A 23,330-nucleotide genomic window follows, 5' to 3' on the forward strand; every position below is an offset into this window, starting at 1 on the left:
TGAGGGACACTTGTGTCTGCTGTTGAGCCTTACTCAGCTCTCAGGGGCCCCCTACCAATATTCTTTTCCTCTTACCTGCAGAAGCTGTCATCTTTTCTAAAATATTTTATCTACAATTTGAATCATTTCCTAAAATCACCTGTCTTCCCCCTCTTTTTTTCAACCTTATTTGAAAATTTTACTTGGCTTGCAAACACATAAAGCAGTTTGCCTCCTGACAGATTGAAATTGACTAGTCCCTTTCTCCTTAGTGATTGTTTATAACTTGTAAAGTGCTACTAACAACATAGCCTCAGAAATGCTATTTGGTGAAATGTAAACAGCTTTTAAAGGCATAGCTATTCACACTCAGAAGATATGAGAAATAAAATTGGGAATTGGGTACTAGGGTAAGAGTTTTTTTGTAGTAACCATATATACATATAATATATAACTTATATAAAGTCTTTATATTTATACAAAGTCTTATGTGTATGTTTTTAAAATTTCAGGTACTTTACCATTGAATATTTCGCTGTAAATCCCCTAAAAACAAAGACATTCTCCTACATGGACTGTAATACAATCCCCCCACTTAATAAATTTAACATTTATATAACACTAAAGTCTAATTTGAGATTCATATTCAGTGTTTTCCATTGTCCCAATAATTTTTGATATTGTAAAAAACATCTCCTCATCTATTATCTATGAAGTCCATTTTACAAAATATTTAATTTTGATATCAAATGCATTCATTTTCTTCTAAGGACCAGTTTTGAAGGCCCTATTTAGAAGTTTTTGGCTATCTCCAAATTGCAAAGATACCTTCCAACAGTTTCCTCTGTTAGTTTTACAGTTTCACCTTTCAAATTTATGTCTTACATCTAAGTACAGTTTATCTTCGTATAGGGTAAAAAGTAGGGCTTCAGCTTTTCTCCCCCCCTGAACATCACGTGATCACTGTCTACATAAAGTCTTATATTTTAAGACTTAAATGTTGAATCATTTAAAATTGAAAGAGAACCAAAAATGTTTTTCCTCATTAAAAACCTGAAAGACTAACAGCTAGACGTATAGTTTGGGGTGGTATGTAAGGTTGTTGTTAACAGCTGTACATCAGATGGATGATTTAGATTCCAAATGGGTTCCTTTAGCAGTATCCACAAAGATGTCAATCAGTATTTGTTGAAAGATGAAGAAAAAAATCTTAACCTGATTTAAACATACCAAGACTTTTATTTTTAAACTGAATATGAACTTCAGATAAGTCAAGTTTACTTAATATCTGAATTAGACAAAGAATTCAAAACAATCTTATGTATCTTTATATTGTTGAACTGTATCCCTTCATGAGCAATTAACAAGAGGAAATTTATATGTTGGAGAAAGAGAAGGTTAACAAATGGGAAAATACAGAAACTGGAAGAAAATGTGTTATGAATCATTAATATTTAAGATTTTGCAGTAAACCATGCACATGAGTGTAATGTGTTCAGCTAACACTGAAATTGCTTATTAAGCTTAACGCCTGGTTAGAGTGGTGTGGGGGCGGGGGGCAAATTCAATAGACTTTTTTCACTCACATGTTTCAGAATACTATGCTGTGAAAGATATAAACTGATTGTCATAGAATGTTTTTTTAAACTTCTACAGGTGGAGATTTTCATTTTCCCTTTATGTATTTACCTATGGAGTCCGGTTCCTAAAAAAGGTAGGATCTGTCAAGTTACTTTATATAATTCTTATGTAACTGTAAACCTATGTCTCATTTTTTATGTGTGACAGTAGTAGTATTTTAAACAATCATAACAGGCCTCCTAAGAACATTTGTGCATTTTTCTTTTGCTCAGAAAATATTTGTAATTTATCTTTGGTAGTAAATATTTTTTAGGCATATACCAAAAATATCTTTGAAAATAATTTATTTTGCCAGTGAAAGATGTTGCAAGTCCTCTGACCACTGTAGTTGGTTACTTATTACTTATATGGGCGTTAGAAGCCTTATAAAATCCATATTATGCTTTGAAAGAAGTTAAGAGTTTCCATGTCCACAATTAAAAGAATCAGTTGTTGTAATGTGTGTTATCACTGTAATTCTCACCAACAGAAATTGTTGTTTTAGTGTATTGCGTAGGTATTAACAAGGCAACACCAGCTGCTGGTGGAAAATGGAGTTCCTTTCATAGATTGTGTTTCCTCTGCTACTACTTTGCTATTCCTTTTTTTTTTTTTTTTAAGATTTTATTTATTTATTCATGAAAAACAGAGAGAGAGAGAGAGAGAGAGAGAGAGAGAGAAGAAAGAGAGGCAGAGACACAGGCAGAGGGAGAAGCAGGCTCCATGCCAGGAGCCTGATGTGAGAATCGACCCTGGGTCTCTAGGATTACGCCCTGGGCCGAAGGCAGGTGCCAAACCACCGAGCCACCCAGGGATCCCCTACTTTGCTATTCCTGCATAAACTGAGGCACTTTTAGCTATGAAAGTAATTCTTCTCAGCTGCCTCAGCCTTTTTCCTGGTTATTCCAATGCTGAATGCTATTATTAAAAGTTAGACTGGTTAAATTCAAGTCTCAGGAAACTTAGCTTCTTAGTTATACTGATTTGGCAGAAAGTTGGAAATTATTTTTTAAAAAATTTATAGTATTAAGCTTTAAAGTGAAATCAATGTTATCTTTAGTAGAAAATTTTTCTCAAAATAGGGCATTGTGCCCAGTGTCATGTCTTACCAGTAAATTTTCATGTAAATATTGATGTGAAAATTTGCAAATGCATTTTTAGTTTTAAGGTCGGAGTTATAAGATATTGTTTGCCTGTGGCAAATTCTATCATAAATAGTTGTTTCCCAAAGTCATATTTTCCTAGAAGGATTATTCTTTTTTCTTGTTGTTTTTTCCTTTAAAAACTACACTGATTTTTCACTTAATAAGGCTACATGGCCCAGAGACCACTTGACTAGATTTAAAAGGATGAACTTCATTCTGTAGGCTGAGTATGACCAAATTCTCAACTGGGGTACATAAATGTGGTGGAATCTGCCTATTTTGGAACCCAACTGTTCTAGTTTTCAAATATACTTACATAGGGAGAAAATGGAAAGAATGACTTAGGGCTCCTGTGCTTACAACGTCACTGTCCTGAAAAAGGAAATAGCTTTTGTTGGAATGTCAGCCGTGGAGGGAAAGTTGTGTTTCATGGGAATGGCGAGTCGCTAACAGAGGTCACGGTTTGGAATTCATTGTTGGGTTCTGTGGGTGAAGGGCTTTTACGGTAAGCAAGGAGAGATGGTGAGAGCCGGAAGCATTTTTTTTGCCCTCTTCCCTACATCTACAGGGTATGGTCTCTAGCCCTTCTACAGCAAGCCTGGCCATCTCTCATCAGAACAGGAAGCATTTTGACACTTAGCTCTGCTTCTCTCTGTCCCTAAATGGACCAAAGGGAACAAGATCAGCTTTTATCCTCTAGGCCTGGGTGACTCTATAGAAGGCAGTAAGAGGGCCTGTTGGTGGAATGTTTGCTTGGAAATTGCTTTTTCCTTAAATTATCCTGGTTCTCTCTCTCCCTCCCTTCCTCTTTCTTTCTTTCTTTCTTTCTTTCTTTCTTTCTTTCTTATTTATTTATTTGAGAGAGCGAAAGCAGGGGAAGGGGCAGAAAGAGAATCTCAAGCAGACTCTGAGCTGAGCTGGGAGCCTGACATGGGGCTCGATCTCACAACCCTGAGATCATGACCTGACCGAAACCAAAAGTCGGATGCTTAACTGACTAAGCCACCCAGGTGCCCCTGTCCTGGTTCCCTTTCAGAATGCATTAGTTACAACAAATGCTTAAAAAGTGGGAAGAAAACTAGATGTTCTTCTTGGCAGATTATTTGCATTCGGGGTTTTTTCCTCTACTACTAAGAAGCTTTCAGTTTTGGTTGAGTGTGTAGTTTGATGTTAGTCATCATGTGTGGGACAAAAATGCACAAAAGGGACCGAACCAGCTGTGGAGACTTCATAAACCATCTTGTCCAACCCTCTTTTATTGCACAGCTGGGGAGCAGAAATCCTGAGAGGATAGGTAGCATTACAGAGGTCACACAGTTCGTTTATTAAAAGCTGAATCTGAAATGAAACATGCTTAGCTGTCTCTTAATCCAGTACTTTCTCTGCTCGACCAGCATGCCCTAACTTCAGCATGATTTCCAAATGACTTCCTTTTTTGGTGAAGTTAGCTGACTTGACCTCATGTAGTCATTGTTACCATTTATAGAACCTTAAGTACTTTCTTTAATGGATATTTAAAATATATTTTCTATTAACTTTCTTGGGATGGACAGTGTGTTTACCCATCTCACCCAAGAGGAAGAAATATGTATTGTCCGCCTCAGAAGTAATCAAAATAAGGTAATTCAAATTTTTACAACACTCTAAGTGTTCTAAATAAAATAGCAGGGCAGTGAACCAATTTTAAGAGGTGAGAGGCCACAGCTGCTTCTTACTCCCAGCATTTAAAATGTTTATTCCTACATGGGCTATTAGAAAAATACCTGAGCAAGCTTGCACTGCCCAATTTTTTTCTGCCTTTATGTCAAATGAACCTGATGCATCTCCTAGGGGAGATTAAGTTACTTTAGAACCCTTTCTACCCTGAAATTCTGTTAAAGATTCAGTTAAAGAGACATTTATCAAATGCAAAGCACCATGTACCTACGATAATAATCTTAAAAAATACAAATAAATTGATTAATAAATAATTTTTGTGAAAACCGTAGAGTGTTAGATGTAGAAATTGTCATATGTATCATCTGAACACCTCTTTTTATAGATGAGGCTAAGGAGGTATCAATTCTCTAGTGCAAGAATAGCTTTGGTTTTCTCTGCCATGTTGAAATAAATTCAGGCTGAGTACTGAAGCTTTATTGAATGCTTGTAACTTTTCCAATTTGAATTGGCTTAATCATATGGGGAGAAGATACATATTTTTCTGGGTTCACCACATTATAGTAGAGTTACAGTGTGTAAACGTGACTGATTCAAATGCCCTCAGTTTTAAAATATTCTTTGTATTTAGAATACATATAAACTAGATTTATGCCAGTAGACATTTGTGCTTATTTTGGGTCCTATGAGGAGATGCCAAGAAGAGATTAAATGTGCAAGAAATTGATTCAGGGAAATGCCTGTGACCAAAAATGGGGAGGGTGTTGGAGAGACTGGAAGAGCCTTCAGATCACAGTGTAAGACTGACCCCCAGTGTGGGAAAGAGAGAAGGAGAAAAGGTTAGGTGAATCTCCAAGACTACAATGCCTTTCTAGGGAAAGTTCAGTTGGAGATCCCAGAGCCATAGTTGCCATCAGAGGAGACCTAAGTTTCCCTGAAATGGCAAATTTTATCTATTTTTTAAAAAGATTTTATTTGAGAGAGAGAATGAGCATGAGCAAGAGGAGGGGCAGAGGGAGAGGGAGAAGCAGACTTCTGCTGAGCAGGGAGCCTGCTGTGGAGCTCGATCCCAGGACCCCAGAATCACGACCTGAGAGAAATGACCATATTTTAGTATTCCTGTTATGCTCAGTCATTGGCTACAAGCAGTCTATGGGCAATATAGCCTTCATGCAAATGCAGCTGTGGATTTTAGGGCACAGGAGCTGGGCCCTGGGCCACTTACCCTCCCAATAGTCCAAGATCTAAGAAGCACAGTCCTCACGATTGCTACGTGTGCTTTATTTTTACAAATATTCTAGCTATACTGAGTAATGTCAAAGGACACATCATAGAATAAGATCCTGTGTGACATAGAAATTATGTTTTTACATGAGGATACTCAGAAGCATAGAGTACTATTTATCATACTTTTTTTTCATTTTACTTAACATGTGTTGACTTAATCTCCCTTATGTTATAGTTGCATGAGTGGGGTGACCGGACAATCTATATCTTAGGGTCCTAGGCAGTTACCTCCCCCTTGTACTCAAAATGACCCAGTTTGGGGGCACCTGCGTGGCTCAGTTGGTTAAGTGGCTGCCGTTGGCTCAGGTCCTGATCTCAGGGTCCTCGGATGGAGCCCTTTGGCAGGTTCCCTGCTCAGTGAGGAGTCTTCTTCTCCTTCTGCCCCTCCCTCCATTCACGCTCCTGCTCACTTGCTCTGTCTGTCTCTCTCTCTCTCTGTCTCTCAAATAAATAAATAAATAAATACATAAATAAATACATAAATAAATACATAAATAAAATCTTAAAAAAAAAAAACAATCTACCCAGTTTGGGTGATAAACTGTAGGTCACTTAGGAATAGCTCTATAAGAAATAATGAAATAGGGCAGCCCTGATGGCTTAGTGCTTTAGCGCCGCCTTCAGCCCAGGGCCTGATCCTGGAGACCCTGGATCGAGTCTCAAGTCAGGCTCCCTGCATGGAGCCTGCTTCTCCCTCTGCCTGTGTGTCTGTCTGTCTGTCTGTCTGTCTCTCTGTCTCTCATGAATAAATAAATAAAACATTAAAAAGAAATAATGAAATAATTGGCCCTGTGTTTTCAAAATTTCTAGACGCCCTGTAAAGTATGGTGTGTTCATCTATATGTTGCTATGAAATCAACAAAATGTTTTCTGTAGTTTCATGATGACAGATAAAAGAATGCACCTCATATTTTACAGTGAGGTGATAATGTGCAGGTATGCGTATATGTTTTCTGCTTTCTCAGTTTAGAACCCCCTTTATAGATAGCATTGCCTTTGATCATGAAGCCAACTCTAGAAGGCATTGACCTTACAGACAGGTTAGTGAACTATTAGGTAAAGTTAATGCTAGTTTAGTAGGAAATATTTAAATAGTTGAAAGATAAACCTGTCTCAATAGTCTGTTCCTGTAATTGCCAGACACAAGCAATTCTGCCCAAAATTTAATTGGCAGGGGCAAGTACTTTTTAAAAGAAAACCCAGGGATCCCTGGGTGGCGCAGCGGTTTAGCGCCTGCCTTTAGCCCAGGGCGCGATCCTGGAGACCCGGGATCGAATCCCATGTCGGGCTCCCGGTGCATGGAGCCCGCTTCTCCCTCTGCCTGTGTCTCTGCCTCTCTCTCTCTCTCTCTCTCTCTCTGTGACTATCATAAAAAAAAAAAAAAAAAAAAAAATTAAAAAAAAAAAAAAAAGAACTTTATAAAAAATAAAAGAAAACCCAGAATTAGTTCAGGCACTCTGAAATCTTACCACACAATGTACTTACACAAATTAACACATTTTCCTAAGTCTTGAAAGAAACCACATTCAAACCTTACAAAATAGAGTAAGTACCTCTCATTTACTTACCTTTTTTTCTCCTTTGTAGATGGAAATTTGTACTGGGTGGAATTCTTTGAATATTTTTCCTTGAGTTTCTCTATTTTTTTTAAAAAATATAGTGTCATAGGAAGGCAGTGGAGATAGATGTACAGCTGGGATTTAGGTAAATATTTTTTTCTTATGATCTATATGTGAGGCTAGTGTATATTCAACGTTGTGATCATATGGTACATTTTATAACAATCCATTTTTTACACATGCATGTGTATAATTAGAATACAAGTTGCTCAAATATACCTATACCTAACTTCTATGTCAGTCAGGGTCCCATTATGAGACACCAAGTGCAGAAGTTATTTTTAGGAGTGACTGTAATTTAAAGGATCATTAAGTGGGGGAGCCACTAAGAGCGTGTTACTCCAAGTAATTGATCTGCTGACTATTTCCTACTAGTCTGCAATGAGATAAGGTACTTGACCTGAATGTAAATCAGCTCACTGCCTCTTTTTTGAGAAAGTCTATCTATGAAGAAAAAGTCTGCTGAACTAAACGCTATGCTTAGTGATGCAGTCAATTTACATTCTGGTGAAACATTAACAAACGTTTCAAGGACTGGCACTCTCTCTAAGTACTTGGATACGTAGTGCACTCCAGGTATCATGGAGATAGTTATGGCAGGAAGAAGCTACCTCTCAGAGGACCAGGGGCTTCATGGAAGCACGTGAGTTATCAGAACCTAGAAGCTTGAAGGAGGAGCCGTGGAGCAGGACATCAAAGGGGGAAGAAGTTCCACCAGCTAGAGTGTCTGAGAGACCACAGTGAGGCTGGTTCTGGGAATGAGGACAGACTGCAAACTGCAAGCTGCTGTTGCCATTGGAATGAACTGCCAGTGCTGGGGTGAAGATGCATCGCTTGGGGGCTGGGGGGGGGGGGGTGGTGTTGAAAGGGCAGGGGAGAAGTGATGGCCAGAACAGGAAGCCTAAGAGACAGGAGCACTTACCATCTTCCTCTTGCAGGCTTCCAGGATATTTGAAAGTTGTTTTCCAAGTCTTGGAAGCTTCTTAGAGCTCTAGAGCTTCTTAGAGGCTCAGCTCTACAAAGGACCAGCAACCAAGAGCTAGCTGAATTGGAGTTTGCAGAGTGCCAGCTCTGAGAGGAGAGGCAGTATCTTAATAAGCAGCCTCTCCCAGCCTTCCCATAGTATTGCATTCTCTGATGTACTCTGACAACTTGTTGCAATTTATTTTATTACATTTTTTAAATAAGCAAGTTGCCACATACTTCATGACTGATTAGGGGGTGAAAAGCCATCATTGAAAAGTAGTATCTTGGCCAAATGAGCACTTTGCGCATTCTCATAGACTGTCTCAGTCTGCTCAGAATGAAGGCATAGTTCATTATTCATTTGTTTCATTATATGTTTCATTATTCATATTTTCATTATTCATTTGGTATACTTTCTCAGGTTCCACAAGGCCACAAAGTGTTCCAATGGTATGAGGCTTCAAAGTTTACTCTTTCACTTATTGGTTAGCTTGGACTCTTTCTGAAAATTGTTACCATTTTGCCCATCTTGACAGTGAAAATAAAATTTGTCTAGCCATTAGAATATGTGTCCCTCTTAAATTCTGTTCTTTGTGTAGTTTTAAAAACTTTGAAATTGCTTGGAGTATGCCCCTTGTTGAAAGAGGTTCGACATTCGGAGTTTTACCTAGATTTTAACTTTCACCTAATAGCACCATCAAATAATTTTGTAAGAATTGCAGATGAAATGGAATATGAACAGCGGGAATAGACTAAGGATCAACCATCTCAAATTTCTCATTTCACAAAAGAAGAAACAATTTCAGAACGATGGATTGACTTTCCTGTGGCAAAAAGAGAAGCCAGACAGGTGGTCTTTAGAATTTCTAAGTAAGTTAAAATAACAATAACAAGACTTGGAAAACAACTTTCAAATATCTAGCAGTTCAAGTGTATTTATTTTAATTAGTAAACACACCTTATTTAGAAATAAAAGACGCATCACTGTAAGAGAATATTAAGTGAGAAGTCAGGATTGAGTTGGTAGTTTTGGCGCTGCCAGTTATGCTTAATCGCACCTTTGCTGAGACCTCATTTTTCTCATCTGTAAAATGAGAAAATGATGCTTGCCCTGACTTCAGCTTTTGTGTAGGATTGCTGTGGAAGCTCTTAAGTTCTTTGAAAATGTAAGACATAACACTTGTTACTGATTGGGGGGTGGGCTCTGTTGGGGGCTAGAATGCCTAGTTCTCCTATAATCCCTTGACATGAAACTTATTATTTTCTTAAAATGTTTTAATTTTTGATTTTTTTTTTTTTGACATGAAACTTTTAAATGTGTTGCTTCCTAGCCAGGTAAGATCCTTTGTCACTGCCCAAGTCCTTGAATATTCTTTCTCCCAGGGGCTCCTTTTATGTGATCATCTTGACCAAGATGCTCCAGAATGTCTTAGTACTGACTTTTGAAGGAGCTTTTTTAGTCTCTGGTGGAATTCTGGTGAGATTCAAGCTCTGTTTCCATAGCAGATTTATGTGGCCCGTGTCAGATCATAACTTGGAATTCCTCCTTCCGTAAGCACTCTCATAATGAAAGTCCCACCCCTTTTGGTGTGGGATAATGACTTGGAAACACTATTGGCCTCGGACCTAGCCAGGATAAAAGTTTGCATCACTGAAAATAATCACATCATAATCAAAGTCATGATAGCTATGCTGCATTATATGGTCCAGGCATTATATTGATCACATAGTGTTCATTTCTCGTATGTTGTAAATCATAACTTTTCATCCTTATAAATGAAGAAACCAAGGCTAACCACAGATCAATAATTGCCCAAGGTTACAGGGCTGGAATTTAAATGTGGATATCATTGATGTTGTGGCGTACTTATATCCAGGCTTCTTTACTGACTCAGTGGATCTATTGGACTGAGAAGGACTGACCACTTAAAAAGCAAAGACTGGGGATCCCTGGGTGGCGCAGCGGTTTGGCGCCTGCCTTTGGCCCAGGGCGCGATCCTGGAGACCCAAGATCGAATCCCACGTCGGGCTCCCGGTGCATGGAGCCTGCTTCTCCCTCTGCCTGTGTCTCTGCCTCTCTCTCTCTCTCTGTGACTATCATAAATAAATAAAACTAAAAAAAAAAAAAAAAAAAAAAAAAAAAGCAAAGACTGTGTCTTATGACTATATTTATATTAAGACTACAGAATTGGGGAGGGGGGAAGGGAGTAACTGAGTGATGGGCAATAAGGAGGGCACGTGGTATAATGAGCACTGGTGTTTTATAAGACCAATGAATCTACCTCTGAAACTAATAATACATTGTATATTAATTAATTGAATTTAAATAAAATTTTAAGAAGACTGCAGAGTTAAACTTAGTTATTGTATTCAAAAGGCCCAAATTAAGCATTATTCTTGCTTTTATTTATCTACTTGCAAATGAAGTCACATCGGCAAAGCTGAGAATCTGTGGCTTGCTGCATTCTTGGTATTTTTGGATCTCAACAGAAATTGCTAATTTTCAAAGTGGGTATGGATTGATTGTCCCTTTTTACACAAGCCTATGTAATTATGCAATGCAATTTTTTCTCCCCTTCTATGATATTTACTTTCTACAATGTGACTAGCAAACCATTAATATACTATTCACAGTAAGAAGCTGGTTGGGACAGCTCTGTATGCTCTACAGTTAAGGGAATGTGCATTAGGTGAAATTGTTCATTGCCTCAGAAAAATTAAAAGGTTCAAATAATAAAACCATTTCATCAGCAATGAGGTTATAGCTTATAGTTTTTTTTTTTAATTTAATGAGATGCAGAAGTTTAATTTTGGGTATGTATAATTTTCTCTCTAAAGAGCATTGAGAAGCCTTTTACCCAGGTTGTCTTCGCTTTGTGTTCAGGCTTTGTGTTGAAGGAATGACATCTCACACCAACGACTTCCTGCAGGTGGTGAGATAGAAAGATTTCAGGACTTGCAGGAGCTCATGAAGTTGAAATGGATTTTTTGTGGGAGGAGGAGAAAATGCTTGTGTCGATTCCTAAGTACGAATGACAAGTATTACTAAATGACTCTTGCTCTTATGTAATTATTTATACAAGGGTTTGTGGATTTGGTGCTTGATCAAACCATGAATCTTATTTTTTTTTTAGCTCACTTAACAAAATGTCAACTTTGTAAAAAGTCTAAAAATAAAAAGCTAGCTTCTATTTTAGAGGCTACTAAAATAACACTCATTTACATAAGATGTTCATTATTAGTTCTCTAAAGGCATAGACTCATACTTCTCAAAACTTTAGGGCTGAGCCTAACTGTGAGAAACATTGGTCCTCATTTATATGCTGTAACAAAGCTAGTGCTACAGGCTTCCTCTGGCTGAGGGCAATGCCTGAGAACTGGATCACATTAGTATTCCTGTCCTGTTTCCATGGGGAATAGAAAACTAGTCACTCTCAGAAGAGTTCAGGTAATTTGATATGAAATATTGATCCATGTATCAAAATCTGTACCTGCACATTCACTCTGCATTAGCTGAATCATCATCTGACATGAAGAAAAATCCTTTACTGAATTCAACAAGAAAAGCATTATTCTTACTAAGGTTTGCTTTAATAAAATCTGAGAGCTCATGGTTTTCACATACAATGGTCATCATAATACAGCATTTTCCTCATCAACAGTAATGAAACAAACCAGATGTTCATTGCTTAAAAACAATAGCTTTCTGGGAGAAGTAATGAGATGTTCTACTTCTGCTTCTAAAACTGGTGTTCTATCTCTTCAGGGAGTACCAGTTTTGTCTGTGTGTATTGAGGATGGGAGGATGGGTACTTAGGACAGAATCTGATGTGGAGCAGAACAGCGGGCATCCCAATCGGACTAGCTCATGCTCTGATTACAGCTCTGCATGTGTCTCCAGAAAACTGGTTCAGAGAGCATCTGCATACTGGGTCAACTGCAGTTTGCTGTAAGGTGGGACATACAGTTTAGTGTTTAGTTTTGTGCCCTTCTCCTTTATTAATGCACACGAGAATAGGCCTGCCTGCTAGAGGCCACTGCTGTTATTGCTTAGGATTTTTGAGCAGAGGTGTTGTGGTACCATTTGCCTTCAAATGACTATTCTAAAGCACAGAGAAGATGGCTATTTTGTCCTCCAGGAATTCACACTTCCATCATGCAGTAAACAGTGGAAAGGATAAGATAACTTTTTTTCCATCAAAATTAATTTGTATTGATAGAAGTAGTTTTATAAGGGGAAGGGAGTGGGCAAGAAAGAGCGTACTAGAGTGTTGGAACTATTCTAGATCTTGATCAGGTCATGGTGACTTGATTGTACACATATGTAAACATGCATCAAATTTCTTGGTACTTAGATCTTATTGTATGTAATTCATACTTCAAGTAAAAAAACTTAGTGCTTTCTGATAATCCTATAGCTGCCATATAAGCAGTTGCTGTGTGTTGCTGAGTGGAAATGTGGGCACAGGCAGCTAAAGATCAAAAATATTCCATTCATGCCTCTTCTAAGAGCCTCTGTGTATCACCACTGGGAAATACTGATCTCTGTTCATTTGTTCATTCTTCCATTCAGTATCTATTGAGCACCTGTCCTTTGAATAGGGACTATTCTAAGCATCATGGAAAAGGAAGTTAGCAAGGCAGTCTGAGTCCTTGAGCTAATGTTAGTGTTGTGCTTCCCTTTCCTGGGATCATCAGTAGCATAGGGATTTAATTGAGTTTAACTAACTTTTATTAAATATCTACTATACCAAGACATAGTTGTAGACTATGAGGGAGCCCATGGTTCTCTCCTTTAAGAATCTTAAAATTTGGCAGAGGGGCTAAGATTTCTCTATAAATACAGTTTGTGACAAATGACAGAAGTACAGGGTTCTTCCTGGGCATGGAAAAGGAGTCCAGTTGAGGGAGTTGACAAAAACTGGAGAGAGGTAGTATTTGTATTTAGTTTGAACCCTAATAAATAGGTTGATATTGATATAGGGGGGTTGGTGAAAGCATTCTTAGATGGAGCGAACTGGGAAAATAAGGGGTCCATTTGAGAATACAGAAAGGGAAATCAGAAAATAAAACTGGAAATGTGTTTGGGAAGGACTTGACTTGCATTAAAGAAAAGATGGCTTAGTTCCCCTGCATGTCCTCATTGTAAAGGTAACTGGTATTTGTTTAGAACGGGCATCCCTCCTCCTCCCTGACCCCAGTCTACAGTCTTTCATCTTATTAACTTATGGCTCTGACTCTTCTCCATATCTTGTCTGTGTTCCCTGACTTTCTCCATATACCCAAAGTGGTGAATGGTTAGGAGTTGGGAACTAAGGATAAAGGAGAGTCATTTTAATTACCTCCACCCTCCCAGCATCATCTAACTATGAATTGCCATGAAGTTACGTCCTCAATCCTTGCCCCCAGACCCTGACCACCAGATATTTATATTACTATTCCTGTTAACCCACTGCAAGCAACATGATTGCTCAAACCACTGTCCTTCCCCAGTAGTCCTGCTTTACCCTTCTCTGCCCCAACATCCTCACTTTCAAATTCCAGTTAGGTATTGTCTCTATCAAAGTGTCCTCTACATTTAGATATTTAACTAATTTATTCTTTTTCTCTAAATATTTTATTTATTTATTCATGAGAGACACAGAGAGAGAGAGGCAGAAACACAGGCAGAGGGAGAAGCAGGCTCCCTGTAGGGAGTCTGATGTGGGACTTGATCCCAGGACTCCGTGATTATACCCTGAGCCAAAGGCAGACACTCAACCACTGAGCCATCCAGATGTCCCTAACTAATTTATTCTTATTTATTAATTATATATAATTACTTTTCATTGGAGTGTGATTGACATATAAAAAAGTTGGACATATGTAATATATACGTTTTGGTGAGTTTGAAGATAACTGTGTACACATGAAACCATCACCATAAACAGTGTTGTAAACTCTAAACTCCTATCATCTCTAGAATTATCCTTTCTCTCTATTAAAAAAAATTTTTTTTAAGTAGGCCCCACACCAAGCATGGAGCCCAGCACAGGGCTTGAACTCATGACCCTGAGATCCAGATCTGAGCTGAAATCAAGAGTAGGATGCTTAACCATCTGAGCCTCCCAAGCACCCCCCCCCTTTTAATAAGAACATTTAACATAAAATCTACCCTTTAAAAGTTTTAAGTGTACAGGGTGCTCAAGTGGCTCAGTTGGTTATTCATCTGACTCTTGATTTGGGCTCAGGTCATGATCTCAGGTTTGTGAGATGGAGCCCTGCATTGGGCTCCACACTGGGCATGGAGCATGCTTGAGATTCTCTCTCTCTCCCTCTCCCCCCCCCCCCCCCCACTGCTTTCTCTCTCTCTCAAAAAGAAAAAAAAAACTTGAGTATAATGCAGTATTTTTAACTATATGCACTATGCTGTACAGTAGATCTTTACTATTATTTGTTTTGCATAAGTAAAACTACGTATATTTCTCTAATTCCTCCTCTCCTGAGCCCCTTGTACCCAGAAGTGGGATGGCTATGTCATATTATTTTTCAGAAATCTCTATGCTTTTATCCATAGTGGGAATATCAACTGACATTCTCAGTAACCATGCACAAGGATTCTCTTTCCTCTACATCCTTGCCAACATTTACCTTTTGCTTTTTTTGATAATAACCATCCTAACAGGTATGAAGTAGTATCTCATTATGGTTTGGATTTGCATTTTCCTGATGGTTCATGATGTTGAGCATCTTTTCATTTACCTTTTCTCTGGGGAAAATGTCTATTCAGGTCTTTTTTTCCCCTTTTTAAAATCTGTTTTTTTGTTTGTTTGTTTTGTTTTTTTTTGCTATTGAGTTGTTGGAGTTCCTTAATATATCTTGGATACTAACCTTTTTTCAGGTATATGATTTTTAAATATTTTCTTCCATTCTGTAGGTTACCTTTTAACTTTGCTAATAATTTCCTTTGCTCTACAAAAGCTTTTTAGTTTGATGTAGTCCCATTTGTCCATTTTTGCTTTTGTTGCCTGTGCTTTTAGTGTCCTAACCAAGAAATTATTGCCATGGGCAATATCAAGAGGTATTTATTTATTTATTTATTTACTTACTTATTTATTTAGATTTTTTCACTTTTTTATTCATGAGAGACACACATAGAGAGAGAGGCAGAGACACAGGCAGAGGGAGAAGCAAGCTCCATGCAGGGAGCCTGACGTGGGACTCGATCCCGGGTCTCCAGGATCAGGCCCTGGGCCGAAGGCGGCGCTAAACCGCCGAGCCACCCGGGCTGCCCCAAGAAGCTTTTACCCTAGATTTTCTTCTAGGAGTTTTATAGTTTTAGGTCTTATTTTTAAAGATTTAATCCATTTTGAGTTGATATTTGTGAGGGGTCCAGTTTCATATTTTTCCATATGGATATCCAGTTTTCCTAGCACAATTTATTGAAGAGCCTACTCTTCCTCCATTGTGTATATTTGCCCTCTTGATTTATTCTTGAGGCTTCTACGCTACCTTTCCATAGAAACTTCACTGAACAGGTCCCCAGCGTTTCCTCTGATCATCAGCATTTCTGACAAAAGACAAAGGTAGGAAAAAAAACGGTCCCCCAGCCTGTATGCTTTTCCACTGCTCCAAATATTCTTGTCCTAAGTAGACCGGGTACATTATTATCACTGGATTTACTTAGAACGGTCTTCCTCATCTTTACACAAAGATGATTCTTCAGCCCTAATTCTTTACATATCTCCCTCACCATGGAAAACTTTGCTATTTTGTAATAATTGTATTTAAAAGTTTGGAGGAGGGGCATCTGGGTGGCTCGTCAGTTAAGTACCTGACTTCAGCTCAGGTCATGATTTCAGGCTTCTAGGGGATCGAGCCCCAAGTCTGGCTTCATGCTCAGCAAGAGCCTGCTTCTTCTGCTTCCTCATGCTGGCTCTCTCTCTCAAATAAATAAAATCTTTTAAAAAAATAAAAATAAACTTTTTGGGAAAAGAACTTCAAAATTAATGACCAATCAAGTATAGAGATTAGCTGAGAATTTTTATCATTTTTTTCATTTGTAGTTACCCTCTTAACCAACATAGGGTTGGCAGTAAAATTAAATAAAATATTAACTTCTAGAGTTAAGGCCCCTATCGCTCAAGGCCATTAACTGGTAATATTCTAAGAATTATCTCTATAGTGACTTGGATACTAGGGGGGCGTTTAGTAACCACAGCATAAGTAAACATAGTGTGTTCTCTTAGGCAATAGCCCTGTTGTGAGTATCAGCTTCTCCTTTGTGGATGTGTACTTCTCTCCATAGCAGATCCTTGATTAGGAGATTAAAAGCAAATGATAAAGTATCATAACACAGGGTTTCATAATAGGGTGCATGGTGTTCAGCATAAACAGACAAATTATATTTGGCACCAGCTTTCCAATACAAAAGGTGGAGGTAATAACTAGACTGCAGTGCACTGTGTATGTGTGTATACAGGCACCATTGGCATGTGAAGCATGAATCAAGAAGCAGCCCTTTTTTCACTTTGTCTCTAATCATCGCTCCTCACAACCTAACCTCAGTTTTTTTCTTTAAACTAGTTGTTGAAGCTGTAAAGCATCTGATAAAGTGGTGCTTTTTACTAATTATCTTCATTTCATGTCAATTATGAAAACAGGGCCATGTAAAAACAAAACTAATAAATGCTGTGGATGTAATTTGACTTGGGTCCTGTTGACCTAATTTATATGATCCTAGGCAGGGAAATGATTCCCCACTTGCTATTCCTGGTTAACCAGCCCTTTAATCCCAGAGAACAGACTCCTCTAGTTGATTTCTGTGCAGTGCAAGAAGTGTTGATAAGCATGGAATGTGGTCAGCAGAGACTGGCAAAATTCAGGTTACCAAATAATGCCACAAAGAAAAACACAGTACTGTAGATTATTTATGTAACTTAAATAGCCCTTTAGAGGAATGAAATTAAAAATAGTTTAGGCTTTGATACTAATTGATTGTTATGATCATGTCTTATTAAAATATGACTTCACTTATTCATTTCATAAATAGATGCCTGTGGTATGAGATCTGGCTTTCTAAAAAAATAGGTATTGTATAATAATATTATGCAGAAATTTTGCCTAATGACCATTTTTAGATATCATGTTGGGAATGTTATTCTTTCCCCTTTATAAGTTACTCCTGACATATACTTGAATTTAAAGGGGAAAAATCACACTAAATATAACATTGGACATTTTATCTTCATGTGCTGACTGTAGCAATTATATAGGCCAAGAACTTGATAGAAGTTCAAAATGGACTTCCTCTGAATAATATTAGAGAAATTGGCATTGTTAGAAAAAGTACTGGTTTGTGGTTCCATTAATTTTAAATCCTTTTTGGCTCCTAAGGAAAAGTATTTTGTTTAGTAATTAATAGTTTAGCAGTAAACGGTTATACCTGACCTTAAAATAGACTTTAGATATTGGTAGTAGCTTCTTGTGTTATTTTAAGACTTTTTTGGTTATTTGTGCTGCAATATATTTAGGATGTCCTTGCCAACTTCCACATTGTGTTGTCATAGCATTTGTTTCAAGGAAGTGGTGTTCTAGTAGAGTATTTCATCCTTCTAAAATGTATGATATCACGTTAATTACCAAGTTCAAAGAGAAAATGTTTCAGGAATGGTCCTCATACTTGAACATACCCCAGAATCAACCGAAGACTATATCATGGATTTAGCTGAGTGTTCCCCCCAGAGCTTTGGTTCAGTAATTTTGGATGAAGCCTGAAAATTTGCATTTCTACCCTGTACCCAGATGGTGATGATGGTGTTGCTGGTGCAGGAACCTCACCTTGAGAGCTACTGTGTCACAGTATGGTGCCCAGAAAGGCTAAACACTCACTTAATGTGTGTGTTAGTTTTCCATGACTGCTGTAACCACAAACTTAGTGGCTTATATCAACACAGATTTATTAATTTACACTTGTGGAGGTCAGAAGTGCAAAATCAGTTTCATTGGGCTAAAGTCAAGGTACTGGCAGAGTGGGTTCCATCAAGAGGCTGTAGAGGAGAATTTGTTTCCTTGTGTTTTCAGCTCCCAGGTGCTGGGGCTGCTGTGTTCCTTGGCTGGTGGCCTCTCCCTTCATCTTCAAAGCTTGTCATTCCAGTCTCTGATTCTGTCATCATGTCACTTACTCCCTTTCTGTAGTCATATCTCCCTCTGTCTCCTTCCTATCAGGACACCTGGATTAGGGCCATCTAGATAAACCAGGATATAACTTCCCCAATCTAAGATCTTTACCTTAATCACATCGACAAGTTGCTTTTGCCACATAAGGTAACTTTCACAAATTTCAGGCATTAGGACTTAGATATTTTTGGAAGTCATTATTTAGCCTACCATTCTGTGAAAATCTGTCTTTCTTGATCTCTCAGACAACATTCACTAGTATATCCAGAGAGAAATACCATTTGCCACATCTGAAGTTGGAGTCACTTTGTGGTTGCCTCTCGTATGAACCTGGAGATGATTAGCAAGTGGTAATACATCTGCTTCTGCAATAAATGTTCATGGAGAACTGGATAGCACACAATCTGAAGGTTTTCTCTGGAAGGGCCACATATTCCTCATCCTTAAAGAGCTTACAGGTTAATGGGAAATCTGACCTGCTCACAAGGACATTTGGCGTCAGGCAGCACGTGATAAAAGTACTGTAATAGTGGTACAAGCAGACCCCTAAGATTAGAGAAGGAAGAAGGGAGAACTCTGACAAGATGCTCAGAGAGGACTGTATGAGGGATGTGGTTTGGGGATGAAAGATGAAGGAAGCTTCAGCTGATGGAGATAGTGGGCAAAGGCAGTGAAAGGAAGAGCAGTGTTGGGAAAGAATAGAAAGTGGTAAGGCTGGAACCTGTGTCTCTCTGTGTGTGTGTGTGTGTGTGTGTGTGTGTGTGTACATGTTTGTGTTCGGGAGCAGGAGAGGAGAGGAGGCAGCAAGCCTGACGATGATGAGAGAGAGATGGAGCAGGTGGATGAAGGCCATGATCCCCAGTTCAGGAACTTGGCTCCTGTTTAGTAAGAAAGAATAGAGATGACAGACAATTGACCTAGAGTTGGAGCAGTGTGAGCAATGAATTAGAAGCAGTAAAATCTGGAGGCAAGGGGCCCTGTGTTGGCCACTGCAACAGTCCTGATATCCATCACCGTCGGTGGCCTTGGTCCATACGCTGGTGAAAACTGGTTCTTGCATATCAGTTGTGGATTTTGGTGTCAGGTACGCCCCAAGAAGTTGGCAGGAGGTCAATTTCAGACAGGTAATGCCTGCTGTTGTGAAGGCGTCTCCAGTACTGAAGGGATAATGTTGAATTTTTTTAAAAGAGAAAGGAGGAGACAGGCAGCATGTTTTTGGTGTATTTAAAAGTTACTTCTAAAAGAGAAAAGAAAAAGTGAAAGTTTAAAAAGATTTCTGCTGTTTTCCAGAAGAATGACTACTTATTACCTGGAAAAAAATATAGCTGTTCTTGTTGTTATATGCTTTCCACAGGGTTTTTTTCCATTTAAAGTCGCTAACTTAGCAAGGGGAGGGGAGGGGGGGAGAATTCTAGGGATATACACATTTCAATGAAGATAGTGAATACTTTTTTTTTTTTTTTGAGAGACAAAAACTCCTTACTTTTTGAAAAATGTAATGCTTAGTATATAATACAAAAAATTTTAAAATATGCTTTGTTTTGCTACTACCAGAACAGATACAAAGAAGAAAAAACATATACTTCGTTGTGTGATATTTAGAGAAGGCAGCTGACTTTTAGAGAATGAGAAACAAGGCTATTTCAGCCATGGCACCCACACACTTCCTCAGCCTGCTGCCATGTGCTGTTCCGCGCTCAGCCCTGTATTGTGGTATTTAATTGATTTTTCTTCCTGCCCTCTGAGGTTTGTTTTATTATCCCATTTAAAAGATAAAGGAAACCATCTCAAAGAGGTTAAGTAACTTTAAGTGGGAGAGCTGGCATTCAGCCCCAGGTCATGTGATTGTTCTCCCACATTGGTGACTGTTAAATGTCCTCTCTTAGTAAAAATAGTCCATCCCAGTGTTCAGACAGATCTTAAAAAGCAAACCTATTCACTGATATTACATTATGTCATAATGTGGATATTTTATGGCAAGGAAAGATGGGAGAGAAATGAAAAGATGCAGGAATATTTTTAGTTTTAAAGTGTTTAATTTCTACTAAAATTATATAAGCATAAGCATATGGTTTCCAGAAATCCTATTTTTATATTTTTCAACAGATAAAAGCTTTTCTCTTACTGTACTAGAAAGTAGAACATTTCACTTTGTAACGGGAGAGATCTTCTTTTCCGCCCTGGTGACAAGTCATTTGTTTTCCAGTGGTAGACAAAAATGATGTCACCTCTTCCTGACCTGGCTAACTCCTGCCGATCACAGAAGTCTTTGTTCAAGCTTCAGCCCTCTTTCCTTTCCCTGCCTCTTCCCATGCCTCAGCTCCCTCTGGGCTACCCATCCTGTCTCTGCCTCCTCCACCCATTACACCCTCTACCCCCTCAGTGGATACTGAAGAGTTCAATTGCCATACTTGTCACATGGTTCCCCATGTGCTATCCCAGCCTCACTGTAAAGTGCCTCCAGGTTAGTTCCTGAAAACAAATACTCAACAAATAGTTGTTGAACAGATCTGCTATTTGTCCAGGAGGTTGATGGTCATGCTATATGTTACATAAAGTGTATTAAGAAATGAGACAAATTTCAAAAATAGAGCAGGGAATAAAGAAATGGGAAAGGGAGCATTCTTTAATTTTTTTAAAGATTTTATTTATTTATTTATTCATGAGAGACACAGGGAGAGAGAGAGAGGCAGAGACACAGGCAGAGGGAGAAGCAGGCTCCATGCAGGGAGCCCAACATGGGACTCCATCCTGGGACTCCAGGATCACACCCTGGGCTGAAAGCGGCACTAAACCACTGAGCCACCAGGGCTTCCCGAATTCTTTAGTTTTTAAAAGAGAAGCTGCAGTTGCACATACTAATGTCTTCTGTGTAGTTGTTTGCTTGTTCTGGAGTTCATTCTGACGTTAGGGGAGTAGATGGTAACAGCCAAAGACACAGCTGTCCATTTGGATAGGATATGTCTTGATTTTCCACGTTCTTTCCTGCAAGCGCTGGCATTGGTGTCTCATGAGAGGGAGGGAGAGGGGTACGGGAGTCACAAATGTCAAGGAGTGTCCAGTCGTCCCAGTAGAGAGCCAATGAGAAAAGTGCTCTCCACTCTATTATATCGTCTGTCTATTCACCAGCAAATCACTGGCAGAGCCGGTTAGTTTATTTCTATAGTCTTCTCTCCTGCTCTGCACACTGAGAATGGCTCATCAGTTGTTAATTCCTTTGCCTTGCCTGGGCTCTACCAACAAATATCAATGCCATCCTTAAATGAAATAGCCTAATTCCCAAAGCACTTAAATCAACACCAAATTAATTCATAGAGAGATCCTGGGGCAACTTAAAATATCTTCTCCCCCTTTATCTATTTATTCCATTCCTGAGTAGCCAGTGGCTATTACCTACTTCATCTGACTCCCAGTGATAATTTTGAGTGAGGGTTTGCTGGAAATCCGCTTACTGGATCTGTGCTGAATGTAGCTCTGTGGTACATTAGTATGACCCTTCAGTTACCACGAAAATTTCTTTCGCAGAAATTCCGTACAATTTTGAAGGTGCGTTTTTATATTTCCTGGTACCTAATAAGGTCAACTTTGTAAGAACATCAGCAATTGTTCATTGCTTCATATCCCATTTTTATCAGTATCATTCTTCTTGAACAATATAGGTAAAAGTAAATATTTCCTTCTGCTTTGGGGATTGTAGAAACCCTGTGGATTGGATAGAGGTGGTATGGGTGGGGAGTAGTGAGGTGTGGCTGGAGGAGCTGGGGTGGTAAGAGAAAGGAAAGCGAGAATATTGGGGAGAAGGGTTTTTGTTTGTGAAGGACAAGGTGGTCTTTCTGGGAGGCGTGTGTGATCTGTGCGGTAGATTTCCTTAAGCTCAAAGGTGCTGAGAATCAGACTCCCTAAAATGACTTACCTTTAGCAATGCTGAGATGGCTAAAAAAGAAGTTGGGCTTGTGATACTTTACAGTAGGACCTGTTGCCACAATGCAGGTTTCTACAATCCCAGCTCCATTCTCAATGAGGATTTCAAGTCTTAATGAAGATAGCACTTTTCTCTTCTTCCTCTTAAGGATTGTCTATGAGGACCATACAATCTGTTTCTCTTCCACAGTAGCCATTCACATGCATGTTAACTATCTCCTCCATCACCTTTGGGACAAGAAGAAATTAGTTCTGTGAATTAGAGGGAAGAAGAAAGAAGGAAAGAACTTGCATAGGGTTTTATAAGTGACTTCAGTGTGATTTCAATCTAATGTATCTATACCCTGATCTTGTTTACAAATAAGTATCTTTTGAAAGAATGGCTAATATCCCAGTTACCAGGCAGTTCATGAAACAAAGCCCTGCTCCTGTAGGGATTGATAATTTCTTAGCTGGTGAAGTATTTTTGTATGGTTTGTTATTGCTTCCAAGTCTCCTTATACATTATCTCATTTATTTTTCTGTAGCTTCACAACAAGCCTCGTATAATTAGACCTTGTGAAAGACCTGTTTAAAAAGTGGCTCTAGGGCAGCCCGGGTGGCTCAGTGGTTTAGCGCCGCCTTCAGCCCAGGGTGTGATCCTGGAGACTTGGGATCAAGTCCCACGTTGGGCTCCCGGCATGGAGCCTGTTTCATGGAGCCTGTTTCTCCCTCTGCCTGTGTCTCTGCCTCTCTCTCTCTCTCTCTCTCTCTCTCTCTGATAAATAAATAAATAATTTTTAAAAATCTTAAAAAAATTAAAATAAAAAAGTGGCTCTAAGTGACTGCAATTTGCAGTCACATTTGCTAACATGCAGTGATGATGCTAATGACATAAGAGAACTTGGTTCAAGGAAACCAGTCATTAGGGTCACCAGTTGATCTGTGGCCAGAAGCTTCATTAATAGGAAAATTGTCACCTTCTGCTGCCAGTCGACCT

At 38.8% G+C, this 23,330-nt stretch overlaps 1 protein-coding gene across 2 annotated transcripts in view; it reads left to right on the top strand.

Annotated features, from left to right (window-relative positions):
- The window catches only part of CERS6 (ceramide synthase 6), a 300,799-nt gene that overhangs the window by 167,437 nt on the left and 110,032 nt on the right, over window positions 1-23,330 (top strand). For both annotated transcript variants that reach the window (XM_025994106.2, XM_025994107.2), the window contains exon 4: window positions 1,636-1,693. In XM_025994106.2, coding sequence (XP_025849891.1) covers window positions 1,636-1,693 — 58 coding nt within the window. The remainder of the gene's footprint in view (window positions 1-1,635; window positions 1,694-23,330) is intronic.

Source organism: Vulpes vulpes, chromosome 3, assembly GCF_048418805.1.
Source record: "Vulpes vulpes isolate BD-2025 chromosome 3, VulVul3, whole genome shotgun sequence".
Lineage (NCBI taxonomy): Eukaryota > Metazoa > Chordata > Mammalia > Carnivora > Canidae > Vulpes > Vulpes vulpes.